This window comes from Artemia sp. Qi Xiang Cuo, chromosome 8 (genome assembly GCF_049724085.1).
Source record: "Artemia sp. Qi Xiang Cuo chromosome 8, ASM4972408v1, whole genome shotgun sequence".
Taxonomy (NCBI): Eukaryota; Metazoa; Arthropoda; class Branchiopoda; order Anostraca; family Artemiidae; genus Artemia; species Artemia sp. Qi Xiang Cuo.
Window position 1 is genome coordinate 42,542,062 of NC_142801.1, and position 15,754 is coordinate 42,557,815.

Below are 15,754 nucleotides of genomic sequence, written 5' to 3' on the forward strand. Positions count from 1 at the left end.
GTGACTATGATGTAGCAGGGGCATAAGGTTAAATTTAAAATTAAATAACTTCAGCTTATTTCCAAATACCGTCATAACTAGCTTCGCAATTGTATTGAAAGCACGATAATGGACAGAAAAGACAAGCACCGCTGCTTCAGGTGTAAAATCTTGGCCATGTAAAGCCTGGTATTTTTTTTCTATTTTACGTCTATGATGTTGCTTGAGATATAGTCACTCAAATGTGCACCTAGGACTCTACTTAAAAAATTATTATGGAAAAAATCTAGCATAATTCTTCCTCAACCTTTGAAAACATCCATGTTTTTTCAGTATTGACAGGAAAATTTCGACCTCATTAAGAAGAGACAAAACTGTTACTTTAATTTATATCTAATAAAAAACACTGATATTTCTTAATATCACGAATGGTGATTCGATCAACTTAGATCTTAATTAAATATTTAATTTAAACTAAGAATTTTTGAACTGCTGACCGGAAAACTGGCCTAAAACTCCCCTATGAAGCTGAATTTTTTTGGGAGTTATAATTTTAAACCAACAAAAAAGAACTTTGAATATGCATTTATTTCTTTTTAAAAATTTCTGAGGCGACATCATCTTAATAGTTAACTTAAATTGAAAAGAGAGAAGACAAGAAAACTAATTCTCACTCTTATGTAAGAAGATTGTAAAATGATACATATAAATACCGGAAAGCTACGACAATTTGAAAATAGTGCGTCCACCTTAAAAAAAATATTCAAATTGTCAACAAGCATACTGAGAAAAAGAAAATCAAAAAAGTACAATGATTCTATATGAAAACGAAAAACGCATCAATCAATGCAAAATGACTATTCAGATGTTGGATAAATGTGAGATCATTTATGAATGCAAGAAAATTTATTTTGTAAATACTCTGTAACCGCATGAGATTTTATATTCATTGTACCACACGACTACATATAAAAATCCCAATTTTGAAGCTTGCCAGATTTTAGAATTCTGGACACAAAATTAGGCAAATATACCTTTTTCTTTTTCAGCAAAACCAAAACTGTAATGGATTGAAGTCCTATTTTTTTTTTTAAATAGAAATGACAGCGAAGCTAACGATTATTTGGAGGGTTCAATAGTATAATGGCCAATCCGATGTTGTCCCAAAAGACTCATATTTTTATCAAAATAGCTCTGAAATGTCGGCCGACCTTCATCAAAACCTGGTATCTACATACAAATTTGATTTTGAGTTACGGATAGATCACCCTAATTTTGACACGGCAAATCCAACAGTGGAGTAAGAATCTTTCAATCTGCTTAATTTTTTTTAGAGATTTCACTGGTTTTCAACAGCCAACAGTTGGTATGGACATAATAGAATTACAAAACCGAATATCAATGTCCAGCAAAAAATCGAGTGACAAAAAATAGAAAAAAGGGCACTCAGAAAGCCTGCTGAAGAAATTACGTATTGTCTTCTATTTCTCCCGTTCCAAAAATTAAGAAAATCAATATTTTGCAACTTTCCCAGGATATGAAAAATGCAGATACTATTATGGCAGAGAATAGACAATATGTTAAAAGGTCTTAAAATTTACCACCAGTAATAAGGTTTTAATTGTTGGTGCCTTTTATTTTTGATTTTACTGGGATACCACTAATAATGAGCCCTTCATTCAATAGTAGACTTAGGTAAATACTATATCATCGCTATTTTAACTAAAGGTTTTCTTTTAAATTCTAATATTCACCTTGAATCCCTCTTCTTTCAATTCACTCAAAAGTACCATTATTTCATATAAAACCCTTGTCCTTACATCATGTTATAGACACTTAACAATTAGACCAAGCTTTATGGGTTACATTTCTGACCCTTAAAGTGCTCCTGCTCGTAAAGTCAGCTAGATGCTTGTAAAGTAGATGTTTTTTTTTAGTGTGAATGGCATGGTTAAACGTTTTTGCACAACCCTTTCTAACTGCTCAAAAATAAAAACGAACAGAAAAACAGACTAACTATGAAAGTAAACAAAATGGGTGAAAAAAACTCAACATTTTCTTATACAAGAAATGAAAAAAGGTGTTCTCCCAAATTAACAATAGGCGAAGGTAAGAAGTATTTGAAAATTTTTTAATTTTATTGACATATTAAACAAAAATGGATTGAATCAATATCAATTCAAAATTGAATAAAACTTCGGACTATCAAATTCCTCAACCTCCATTTCTGAAACTAAATGCAAATTTTACTTATAAATAATAATCAAATAATGTATTATATTTTCCTTAACTATCCGGTCGTTTGTACGTCTAATTCATTCTCATACTATGAACATCTTTTATAGAAAAATACCCAGCAACTTTGACTATTCGTTCTTCAACGATAATAACTATACAAAACTATCATTATTACTTCAGTTCTTTTATCAGGCGTTATCTATTAATTAAGGTCTTAATTGAAATTTTTTTCTAATCCTTTTTTTAGCTGGACTCCTGACGACAGTAATTGTAACTTTAGATAGAAGCGGCTGTAGACAGTAGATCCACGATCATTTTTGATGGGTCTCAGGCTACTTTTCGAAATCTTCAAAAATTTATTTTTGTAGTAGACTTTTAAAATTAAGATTAATTGAAATCATAATTACCATTCCCGAATCAGCTTCAAATGGCGATTAAAAAGAAGTAAAAAAAAAAAGAAAATGATAGACATTTGCTGTTTTGTTTCTCCTACTGCAGATTCAAGTCTCAGCCAACAAAGAGTAGATCTTGAGCTTAAAAAAAAAAAAAAAAATCAAGATTCAATCTGTCAATTAGTATAAATAACCGTTTGTAAATTAAGATATGTAAATAGCCTAATAAATAGCGAAAAGAGCAAAAAACATGAGGACTGACTAACTAAGAAAGTAGACAACAAACACAATTAAACAAATATATTTTATTTTCATAATAAAAATGGATAGTCAAGAGGCTTACACGGAAAAAGTCAGATGTATATAAAAAGTATGGCACATACTATCAAAATGAGTTGGTAGTGAAACTGAACTAATGGTAAACGAAGTCTAAAAAAGCGTAAGAAATAAAAAGACAAACATATCCTCAAACTATTAGTTTCCATTCTTATAATAAATGAAATAAAACAAAAATTTAGCTGAACGTAAGGAGCAACGTAAAAACTTGAAACGAACAGAAACTACTCGGTGTAGGAGGGGAGCTGCCCCTTCCTCAACCTTCGCTCTTTATGCTAAAGTCTTAAAGTTCTTTAAAAATACTTCCGATCCAAAACCAACGCCACTAGTGTTTGAGCAGTCTTTCCTAAATAATCAGGACAAAAATTCGAACTTTAGCACAAAGAATGATAGTTGAGGAAGGAGCAGGCCCCCTTATGTACAAAATAACTTCTGTTCGTTTTAAGTTTTTAATGTTACTCCTTACTTTCAGTTGAAAAACTTGTTTTAAAAAATTAATTTCTGATTGTTTTTCAAATCATGCCAGGAAATCCCCCCCCCCCCACGGGCGCCCATAAGGTGAATTCCAGGGGGGGAACCTGGTCTAATTGGCACTTTTAATGCTATATAATAGAGATCTCAGAACAAAAATATAAAACTAAGGCAGCATCATTCAGCCAGGGGGGGAGGCGGTTGCCCCGCCCCTTTTGGGCGCCCCTTCACCCCCCTCCCCCCGTGTAACATTTCTCCTGGAAAATTCTCCCCGGAAAACCCTCCATATGGACCCCCCCCACCATAGAAAATTACCCAAAAATGTTTCCATTTTTTTTTTTCAATAAGAAATACTATATGTGAACAATACAGAAAAATTGCGGAACTTACAGCCATTCCCCCAGGGACTATGAAGGGTCATGTCATCACCAAAAGCATAATTATTGGACATCTAATTTATACTGAATCAAAAGGCTATCTTTAAATTTTGATCAGACGTGTTTGGAGAAAAAATGGGTGTGGGAGGGGGGGGGGCTAATGTCCCTCCAATTTATCTGGTCACTTTAAAAGGGCACTAGAACTTTTTATATTATGTTCGAAAGAGCTACCTAGATTTTCTAGGACTATTGGTTCGATACGATGATCCCTAAACAAAAAAAAAACACAAAAAAAACGAAAGAAACAACAAACAAACAAACAAATAAACACAAATCCGTGATCTTTATTCTGCCAAAAATTCAAAATTCCACATTTTTGTAAATAGTACCTTGAAACCTCAAGAGTAGGGTTCTCTGATATGCTGAATCTGACGGTGTGATTTTCATTAAGATCTCTGGACTTTTTGGGGTGTTCCCCCCCTTTTTCGAAAATTAGGCAAATTTTCTCAGGTCGTGACTTTTGATTGGTAACATTAATCTTAATGAGTTTTACATATTTGGAATTAACATACAAAATCAATTGTTTTGAGTTATCCAGCGTTATCAAAATCCTGTTTTTAGAGTTTCGGTAGCTAATGAGCCGAGTCGCTCCTTACTTACAGTTCGTTACCACTGCATTAATCACTGATACTACTTGAGCTGTAGTTATTTTACTGCCTTATCTTCAAGACAGGGTATTTAGTTTTGGATCTCGAATCATTTTTAGGTTAAAATCAGAGTAAATAAATAAAAAAAAATCTTTAAAAAAAACAACAGTTTCATCCTCTCTGTCGATCAAAAGTATAAGAAAGCGATGGTTCATGACAAAAAAGACTCGAGTCCCAAGTTATGCTCAAATAACTATATTTTCTCAACAAGATTAGTAAATATCTCTATCATTAAAACAAACAATTCAATAGTTGTGGTTATTTTGCTAAGGTATCACAACAAGAAATGACATCAACTAATTCAGCAAAAACTACCGCATTTTAATGAAGAACAAGAATTATATACTGTTGACTGCAGCGCTAATTTTGCTAAAGGCAAAAAAAAGAAGAAAGACGACTGCACGAGATTATACTGATATACTATTATATTTCAGCAGCATGACATTTACACTTCATTTGATTGTTAATAAGGCATGTGAATTAATGGCAGAGCAACTCTCCAGAATTCCACAGCTAGACGTCCTTTTATCAATAGTGCACATAGAATTATCCTTACCATGCCTTCAAAAAATTTAATTGTTTCCCTTTCTGAAAACGTACACCAAAAATTTCCTGTTCACTTGTGGCAAGCTCAGATATATTAGTATAAGTTTTTCTCGCATTATAAAAACGGTGCAGTTTTAAAAATGCTAGCTTTATACTTAATAATAAAGATATTTAAAATCTAAAGGAATGTGTCATACGGAAGAGGGTATGTTGCCCTGAAGATAGAGCTCTCTTGTTTTTGTGGGGTTTTAAACCGCTAAATTGACCAATTAGATGTAATTATACACTGTTACTCTTACATGTTTTACTACAGGCCGTACCAGACTTTTATATTATTACTTTGGAATGTCTCTTGTTTCATTGAAAAAGATGCTTTATACCAATACAAAAGACGCACGTGAAAAATGATCCGCTACACTTTCTCTCTGCTAAATACATCTTTGAAAAAGTTAAAGCAATGTTTTTCAGGCCAACTAATTGTTCTTACGGACCGAGAGTATGTTTTCCAGTTTGTTTCTGAATATACTATTAACTTTGGTTTTTTGAAAAAAAACTTAAGTTTCTTATTATTCTTCACTATTCGGGCCACTACATAACAAAAATAACATTAAATAAAGTTCGAAATGAAAGTTTCAAAACTAAAACAGAAAAAAAATAAATTAAAGCATCATGTCTGAACAATTAAAACTATAACATAGATCTAATTAATATCACACTTCCGTTTAAAATTTTACTATATATGAGTGTCTTTATCTCAATTTTCTTAAGATATAGAGCAGCCGCTCGTTTTCTTTTTTTTCTTCTCCTGTCGTTCCGGATTCAATTGCGAGTTTTTGATAAGTCGAACCACCTGCAAGAAGAAACAAAACAAAAAAATATTTTCAACCTTTTTTTTTATTTTTCTTGTGCTTGGCATTAACAAACACAGAACAAGCAAAAAAAAACAAAAAAAAAAACAGCTAAGTGTTAACCGTCTTTAAACAATTAGCCTATAAAACTTAATCCAAGTGTTTAAAGAAGTGATGCTGATTGGCAACGTTAGCAAAATCGCAATATGTCCCCTAGGTATCCCCTTTTCTAGTCAAAACACAAATTCTAGCTATATTTGTGGGAAAATGAATATTAGGCGACTGTATAAAAACTTATCCCTACCCCCCCCCCCATTTATGGGTGAATACCCCGTCGGTTAGGGTCCTTGGTGCTAGTAAAGCGAAGCGAATATAAAGATAAAATACGGAGGGTTCAATATATAAGTGAAGAAATTTCAGAAAAAAAGTTACATTTAAGTTATAATATATTGCAAGTAACTGAGCTTTGTACATCTGAATTTTAAACAATTAGTAAAAATTATGAGGTCAATTTGTAACGAGGATATTTTAACTCACGACAAAAGCTGAGAATAGTACCCCCCCCCCCAAAAAAATGCATTTGTTCAATTATGCTAGGAAAGGACGTAATATAAAAAGACAAATAAGTAGGAGGAGCCAGGACCACATCCAACCTAAAATCTCGAGATACTTAGATCTATTCTCATTTTCATGTAAATCCCACATTACACCACAAGACAAAGCTCTGACTCCTCTGACAAAGCTTGAAAGTCTTCTTTCCTTCAACTCCTTGGAAAATTACAACCCCTGTTGTATACTTTATGCAAGTGTTTCATAATGGCATGGTCGAAGGCCTTGTTTTTAAGACTAATTGGTATGTGCTACACAGGGAGGAATATTCAGCTAAAAGTCACCAGCAAGGACATGGAACAGGTCTTTAGAGTCCATATACGTATGGGACAATAAAGCAACCTCGGACTTCCCAGTGCTGGATGAGAGCTAATAATGCTCCCTTATTGCCGATGTCATATCCAAAGACCGACTCAAAACCCTCAAAGATTTTCCACGCCAACAATAATCACCTCGATATACCAGACGGTTAACGTGGCCCTTTCTTCAAAGCACAGCCGTTGACAGAAGGCCTGCAAATGAACCGAAAAAAATCCTCCAGAATTCCGTATGATTCCAAGTGACGAGCAGACGGTCTGTTATAAGTTGAGACTGGATCTCAAGTAATATATCAAGAACATACCCCACTCCTGGTAAATCAAGTTTTTCACTAATACAGATACCAGTAAAATAACTATGACTTAAGAGGGAACTTCGTGGGCGGGTGTAAAAAGGGAGGCTTTGAATAGATTGGGGTGGAGGAGGAGCGTGCGTAGCTGTGTTGGCCTCAGGCGGCTTGGTGCTGCGATGAGTTGTTAGTAGTAGTAGTAGTTAGTCTTTAAAAGTGATCGGCTATTAAGATTTTTGAATTTACTATTTAATTTTAGCCTATTTGCTATAAAAGGGATTTGGTATCTTTTTGAAAATTTATCTCATTCACAATTAACCAAAGGGATTTTATAGGCTCCAAAACGAGCCGACGAAGAAGCGAGTGAGCGAATAGGGGTAACAAGAATTTGTGATTCATAAAAATAACTCGCCGGATACTGAATATCATAATGCCAGAGCGATAATTGCAATTCCCTAAGTTGATTAAGGTTTAATATATGAAGAAATAAAAATAAAGTTTTTGTTTCAGAAAGATTTTGAAGTCGTGCAGGACAACGAAAGAAAGTACCAAGGACTCTTACGGCTTTATTTTGTAATGTCTGGAGGGGTTTAAAATGATTAGGAAATGCATTTAGGTAAATAATGAGACAATATCTTAGGTATGATTCTATTAAAGAATGATAAAGAATTTTAATAATTGAAAAAAGAAAAACATACTTTAATCGATGTTAACACCTTAAATTTCGGGCTAATTTTATACGGAGATGATCAGAATGACTACGGAAACATAAAAGCTCATCAAGAATAATCCCCAATATCTATATGTCTTAACCCGTCTAATTCTACACCCAGAAACAACTAACTCATCAATCCCAACTTTAGCAACTCCTTACTTAGATCTCCCAAAAACCATAAATTCTGTCTTAGACAAATTTAGAACTAGACAATTAAAAGAAAACCACTAGATAAGTGAATTAATTTCAGACGCCATATTCTCGATCAATAATAAAGGGATTTTAGCTTCAACAGATACCACTGTATCATCTGCAAACATAAGTGCTAGGCCATCCTTATAGGATAGACAATTAGGGAGATAATTTATATATATCAAAAATAGTAACAGTCTAAGTATAGACCCCCGAGGCACTCCAATATCATCCAGGGAGTTAGGCTGAGACACATGGCCTTGTAGGTCTACTTGGAATCCACTGACTTTATTAAATCCAATGCCTTTAGAGTATCAAACCATTATTCAGTGAATCATTAGTTTTAAGCAAAAGGGCTGCAACTGCTTATTCAGTAGAACGATCCGATCTAAACCCAAACTGGCTTTTGGTTAAAAGATTTATTTTTATCTAAAGAAGACAAAATTCTTTTGTGAAATAACTTTTCCAAAATCTTTGACAAAGGAGAAAGTATTGCAATAGCTCGATAATTATCAGCATTAGTTTTATCACCTTTTTATACCGTGGGATAACTCGGGCAATTTTCCATTTAGTAAGGAATACCCCAGAAGATAAACCCAAATTAAAAATATAAACAAGAGGTGTACGAATTACAGACGCAAGGTGTTTCAAAAGATTAGTTGAAAGTCCATCCAAACTTAATGAATTACCTCTATTTAAATCTATTAAATTTTTTTGCAATTCATCAAGACTAACTGGGGTCAACAACATACTTGTGTCCTATAATTGACGAAGGTATTATTTATATGACTGAGATGAAGTCGAGATAATACCACTAGTAACATCAAAACCAATAATATCAAAATGAGCACTGAAAGATTCTGCAATAGCTGCATGTCCCTTTGATGTAAGACCATTTTTATTTATTAAGAATTCTGTGAAAAATTATTCCAATTGTTTCCAATCTTTTGTTTAATTAGATCCCATGTTTTTTGGGGTGAATCCACATTCCTAGAAGAATTTTCAAAATACCTTTTCTCACTCGTTCTAAGAGTTTTCACCAACAGATTTTTATAATTTTTAAATCGTATAATATTATAGGTGATGGATATTTCATTCTTATCTTATATAGACGATTTTTTTCATTAACTGATCTCAGGAGTGACTCATTAATCCATGGTTTTCGTGGAAAAAAATTTTTACGACGTATTTTTTCATAAGGACAATGATGGTCTAATCGTTCATTTAATACTCTAAAAAAATATCCAATGATCTATTAGGACCTCTCTCTTCTAAAACTTCACTCCAATCGACGTCACCGAGGGCTACTTTTAAATTATGTATATTTTTAAGTGAAAGATTTCTCTTTCTTGTAACGATCTCCCTAATCAAAGTCTTTCGAACCTTATAATCTGACATAATCATACAATGATCTGATGATTCATCCATAATCACAGACGTAGCCTCACATGTATAAGGCGAGAGAATATTGTCAATAAGCGAAGTAGATTAGTCGACTTCACGGGAAGGGATAAAACAAGCCGGATATAAATTACAAGAAAGAGAACATTCCAAAAACTGTAATGGATAATTATCCATCCCATGATAGTCTGAAGGTAAACATCTCATTAGGTCTATGTTAAAGTCTCCAAGGATCATGAATGGAATACGCCGACTTGAAAGGTAAACTAGCATATTTTCCAATCTACTTATGAAATTTACCTTACTAGAAGAGGGGGGACGGTATATCGCTACAATTAAGAGTTTTTCATTATTAGGCAAAAAAAAAATTCAACTACACAACATTCAAAAATTCATTTCAATATTAAACTGTAAAAAATCATCTCTCATTCGTGCAGGAATATAATTTTTAATTAAAACAGCTAAGCCACCCTGTTTTTGCTGAGTTCTATTTCTATGAAAAAATTGTCAATCTTTAACATCAATTTCATTTGCAGAAATTTCATCTAGTAAAGTCTCACAAACGCCTAATATATCAATGCCCGAATCAAATAAAAACTTCTCAATCACACCTCGTCCGCTCACCCATCCCCGACAGTTCCAAAACGATATCCTCCTAGAACAAGACTTTTTTTGAGTTATTTAATTAAAAATTCATATTTATTTGTGGAATATTAAAAGAATGTGAAATGTCATTAACCTCATGAGCTAAATGATCTTGAAAAACCGAATTAAATTAAATTAACCTTCTTTCTAATTCCTGCAACCTTGATAACGGGATTTCATTCAAATCACTATCCATTATCATAATTTAGTGCCACGCGAAAATATAACCTCCGTATCTCCCCCCACCAGAAACGAAAAACATTGAAAATCACACTGAATTGGCTTTTTCTCCTGGAAAACAACATAACACTCTACTGTGAGCCATAATATAATAAATAACACCTAGATATTGATAAAAAACGGAATTTTTTCCCCTTCTCAGCATACGAAGGCTAGATAGTTACACTCGTAAACTCAAACAAAATAAGAAAAACAAAAGCAAAAGTTACTTCCCGACCAAACCACAGAATCCATATTCACATTAGTCAACCGTACACAACTGGAACCAATCTCATTTCTTTTTGACGCCAAATTCATTGATGTATCACAGCACAGGGGGAACTACTGGTGGGATCCAGGCTTGTGAACCTTTCTGTTTGAGCTCATTTTTCTTCTTTATAAGAGATGATCTAATTTCCAGGACTCACTTGCTGAAATCATCTTTAATTAAACCTTTGAGAAATATGGCAATGCTCAATCTTTATTTCTTTTCTGAATTCATGGTTTCTAATTTTTTTATTCACTTGCAAAACCATATATTTGTTATTTGTATTTTTAAGTCTGAACTTGGTAAATTTATCATTGTGTTCCGTGATTTGAAAATCACATCTAACAGCGCTTTGACTATCAGCTGCGATTCCAAAACAAGAAAATTTCAAGCTCCATTTTCAACAATTACTACACAGGTACACCACCCGTTTGCAAGCTCCATTCATTCGAGATTAATTTTGCTGATAGTTAGTACAAACAAACTGAATGGTTTTTATCTTTTCCACAAGATTGTATCCGGTGCCTGGCAAAAGAGTCATTTCCCGAGTTCTTGGTGCGAAGCCACAATTGTTCCACTACACAAGAAGGGGTCAAAGGCAGTATGTGATTATTACCGTCCTATTAGCCTAACAAGTCAAACTGCCAAGATCTTCACCCGAATTATACTCCAACGGATCAAAGCCGTGTCATCCTTAGTCATCCAAGAATACCAAGCCGGTTTTCACCCTGGGAGATCGACCGTTGACCAAATTTTCACCGTTCGCCAAATTTTAGAGAAATATCTGGAATTCGGTCGCGACCTGTATCAGCTCTTCATCGACTTTAGGCAAGCATTTGACCTTATTTGGAGAAATGGCCTATGGCATATCCTCCTCCATTACGGAATCCCACTAAACCTAGTAGATCTTATCAAAGATATGTACTCCAAATTTGGGAGTCGTGTCATGACTAGTGAAGGTCTCACTGACACTTTCCAGACTTCCGCAAGTGTCCTTCAAGGACGCCTCTTGTCTCCAGATCTGTTCATCCTCTTCCTCACAGCAGTATTATCCCTGGCGGAGACAACTTTTGGCGCACATATAGGGGGTGTTCAGATAGAAAAGCTAGCCTACGCCGACGATATTGACGAAATGGCTGAAACACCCGAGGATCTACAAGCCGTTGCTAACGACGTCTTCGAAGCCACTAGTTCTTTTGGAATGATCATAAATGTATCAAAAACAAAGGCTATGTGCTGCTCACGAAAGACGCAGGATACAGTAAAGCCAGACCTGAAAATTAATGGAGAGAGTATCCAGTGGGTTGAATAGTTCCCTGACCTCGGTAGTTTGATCATCAGCGAAAAGAGTCTATCAAAGACATTAAAAGACGTCTCGCCCTTGCAAGTTTCAGTTTCAAAGCCCTTATTCCCATATGGCAAAGCAAGGATTTTTCTCTGTGGCTTAACACACGACTTTTCCCTGATCATCCCCCAGATCTGATACCCTGATCATCCCTATCGCAATCTGCTCATGTGAAACATGGACACTGAAGGTAAATGACAATCATCGACTTGCAGCATTTGAAACTAAGTGTCTCTACCACATTGGCGGGATCACTTACCTAGATAGAATTTCAAATGTCGAACTTCTCGAGCGCCTTAAAGTACAACAAACAATTCTCATGAAGATCCAGCTCCAGCAACTTCGATGGCTCGGTCACGTACAACGGATGAGTCGGTCCCGTCAACCAAAATTCACTTTCGAAGGCCAAATTCACGGTTCTCATCCTCATGGTCGTCCCTCGAGAAGTTGGAAAGAAAACTTTGCACCTCACCGCCTCTCAGACCTTCTTCGCCTAGCAGAAGACCGTGAAGCATATAAAAGGCGCATCCACGCCATTACGAAGAAAGAGGCCCCAAGACAACCTTTAAGGGCGGATGGACCTTAAGTCAAGTAAGTCAAGATCTTTTCACGGGTAGACAAGTCAGATCTCTCTTGAACGCGAAACTTGGCTTCAACGTTGGAACATTAATTTTGAAGAAACTATTTTTAAATTAATTTATTCCAATACATACATGAAAATCGGTAATTAGTAGTGCAATGTTATTATTAGATGTTTTTAGGAATTAAAAATAGGTTTCGAAGTCTCAAGTTGGTTTCAAAGGCATTTTGAGAAAGTTTCTGCCAAAATACGTGTTCCAGGGTAATTGGACCGCTGACGGCAGATCAAATGAGGGGAGGTGTTTGTACGCGCCGATATATATATATATATATATATATATATATATATATATATATATATATATATATATATATATATATATACATATATATATACATATATATATACACTACGAAATCTATACGAAAAAGAAAGTTTTTTTTAAAGAAAAGTAAAGGCCATATTAAACTTAAGATCAGAAGAAATAGAAACCTACAATAACTCAAATTCAAAACAATCAGAAATTATTATTAAAGAATACAAAAGGAAAGGAGAATAATTGGTATGGCGGTAACACTGCATATAAATGTATATGAATGTATATATAGTGAGTTGTAATAATGCAAAAGATAAATATAACATAGGTTTAAGAATAGAAAGAAAAACAAAGAATGAATTTACAAGGGTAATCATGTTAAAAATAAGTTTTACTTGAATAATGCCATAAAGCGATGACATTTGATTATGATATTTGGCGCTTCGTATTGATATTTCAGTTTTAAAAGTTTTATCAATTTTTTATCAAAGGAAAATTACGTGGTGGGCATGAATGTAGACTTGCAGCTAAATTAAATATAGTCACTTCCACTTTTCACATATGTTTATTGATATTGGTTTGATTTTTATTGTCTGTAGTACTAAGGAGCTCATTAAGGAGATAGTCAAACGCAAGTTTTAAAAATTGTTGCCCCTTTGTTAAAAAAAAAGAGATAATCAAATATTTAAACTACTAAAACTAAAATAATTACTTGCTGGTTTATTTTCCTTGATAGGTACGTCTCTCGATTTCCGGATTCTTAAATTTTACTTCGTAATATGCACGTGTGCGCAAAAAAATCTTATAAACTGTTCAAGGGGGAAGTCCTCGCAGCCAGTTTCCCAATTCAGTTCTTTGCACTCAAGCACTCATTACGAATAATGCTCTTTGTAACCATTTCTCATTGATTGACGCATACACACTAACCCATAAGTGCAGAAATAAGTGGGAGGAGCTTTTTGTTCGCACGGAGAATGTAGAGTCGGAAATCATCTGCGGTAAACTTACTGCCTGATTATATAAACTGTGCTGATGACATACAGAAAAAAAGGAATGAGAAAGTTTAGGCAGCGGAGCTTAGACAAATGGTGGCCAAGTGGTTAGGCAGTGGTTCGACTATAAGAGCATCTACAATGCCTCATTATGTGAAGTAATGTTTCTTCAGACAACTACAAATAACACGAGAGTAAGCTAAAGAGCTGTGTAAATGTTGTCCGTACCCATTATAATAGTAAACAAAACAATTCATGGTGTGTTGTCCTGATTAACATACTCATTGAGATGCGGCGGATAGAATCTGTGGAAAGAAATGGTATAAGCGTCTTTTTTTTTTTTACTATTTATTGAATTTCAGGTTTTAACACATAGCTGCATTATCAGCACCTTATAGGTCATTAAGGTAGAACCCACGAAACTAACCTATCAGACTTCAAGAACGAACAATCTAACTACCTTGCCTCCATAAGTAACACAAACCCCAACATCTCGTGCCATAGCTGCAACCACAGTTTGAAAGATAATTTTTCTGTACCTTCAGTAAAAATTAAAAAAATCTCTGCCCATCGGTTCTCTATTTTTTTTTGAATTGGTTCAACTGTATTTTCTTCTAGAAGCGAACCCCCTCGAAAACTTAAACTCTAGGTGGTAATCCCCAAGACTATTAATTAGGTTCCAATAAACTCTTCTGATAGGTACAAACGACAGGACTTTAGTTCTTTACTCAAAGAGGTTGAATCGAGCACGGACACAGAGAACCATTATCATCATTGTTGACCAGGTATTTTCAATTCTGCCGGCCCATCAAGTAGTTATGCTGATGGTTAGAGATTTGGAAACCGTCTTTTTTCCTTCTTAGATAAGATCAAGTGCACACGCTAGCAGGGCAAAACTTTGGATTTAGTTCTCGATTCCAACAAAGTATGGTTGGTATCCAACGTTTCCTTCTTATACGTCTTCCAAATTCATTAAAACCAAGCTTCATCTTAATATTTGTCATGAAAAGTACAGTTGATAGTTTAGTTACGTTCTTTATTGAAATCACACATAGGAAAAAGCCTTAACCGTTTTCTTAGCTGTAACCTAGTGTACAACAAAAAACAGTCTTAAGGTTTTCTTAAACTATCATCCTTACAAATGTAAAACAAGGCGTTTTAAAAGGTGTTTCTCTTCTTTTTATAAAATTGTTCCTGTGTTCTTTCTTCTGTTTGGGCTGGTCTCTGATGCTATATTCCTTCGATCCTATATCGTTTTGTTTTATTCCACTGTCGGTTTATTTTATTCTTCCCTCCCGCACCACTTTGCTCGCGTGTTCCTATGTTTTAACCCGTTTTGTTATTGTGTTCGGTCTTCTTTCCTTAGACTCAGTAGACATCGGGCTTCGAAAGCGGTATGAGGCCATATAAACTGTTGTATGATTTGCCATGAAACGTGCAGTTAATAGTTTAGGTATGTAGCTTACTAATATTTTTGAATTTAGCCGTAACTTTAGATTCAATTATACCCTTGTTTCCTTGATAGTATTTCTTTTGTGCTCTACTTTAAAAATTTTTGTTAAGCTCTACTCGAGGAATTTTGATACATTCTTTTAAAACTATTTAATACAATTTTAAAGGTGTAACTTTGCTCTTAATTTTTGTCTTTATTGCCTCATTTGTGCCTATTTTCCTTTGCCCCTTCGTTAATTTATCTTTTCCTCTGTCAATCATTTTCTTCGTTCCTGTTTTTGTCGCGTGAGTTCGTTTTGGTGATCACTTCTGTGTTTTACGACTTATGGAAAGGCCGTATCCATGGGGAGGGGGGGGGGGGCCTGGTTTTGAAACATTCCCGAAATATTAGTCCGACGCGTCAAAACGTAACAAAAACGTACATAAACAAAATTTGATGTGGTTGAAAGTTTTCTTCTGCAGCCCGGATGTGTTCCTGTGTTCATTCCCGTTAAAGCTCCAGTGTTTTTAAGACTTTGG

The 15,754-nt window shown here is 34.6% G+C and overlaps 1 protein-coding gene across 1 annotated transcript in view; it reads right to left on the minus strand.

The window, feature by feature from the left end:
- Window positions 1–2,926: 2,926 nt before the first annotated feature.
- LOC148949429 (ras-related protein M-Ras-like) overlaps window positions 2,927–15,754 on the minus strand; it is a 41,002-nt gene continuing 28,174 nt past the window's right edge. Inside the window, exon 5 of the mRNA XM_089093455.1 lies at window positions 2,927–5,896. Within this exon, the coding sequence (XP_088949581.1) occupies window positions 5,810–5,896 (87 nt within the window). The 3' untranslated portion in view covers window positions 2,927–5,809. The remainder of the gene's footprint in view (window positions 5,897–15,754) is intronic.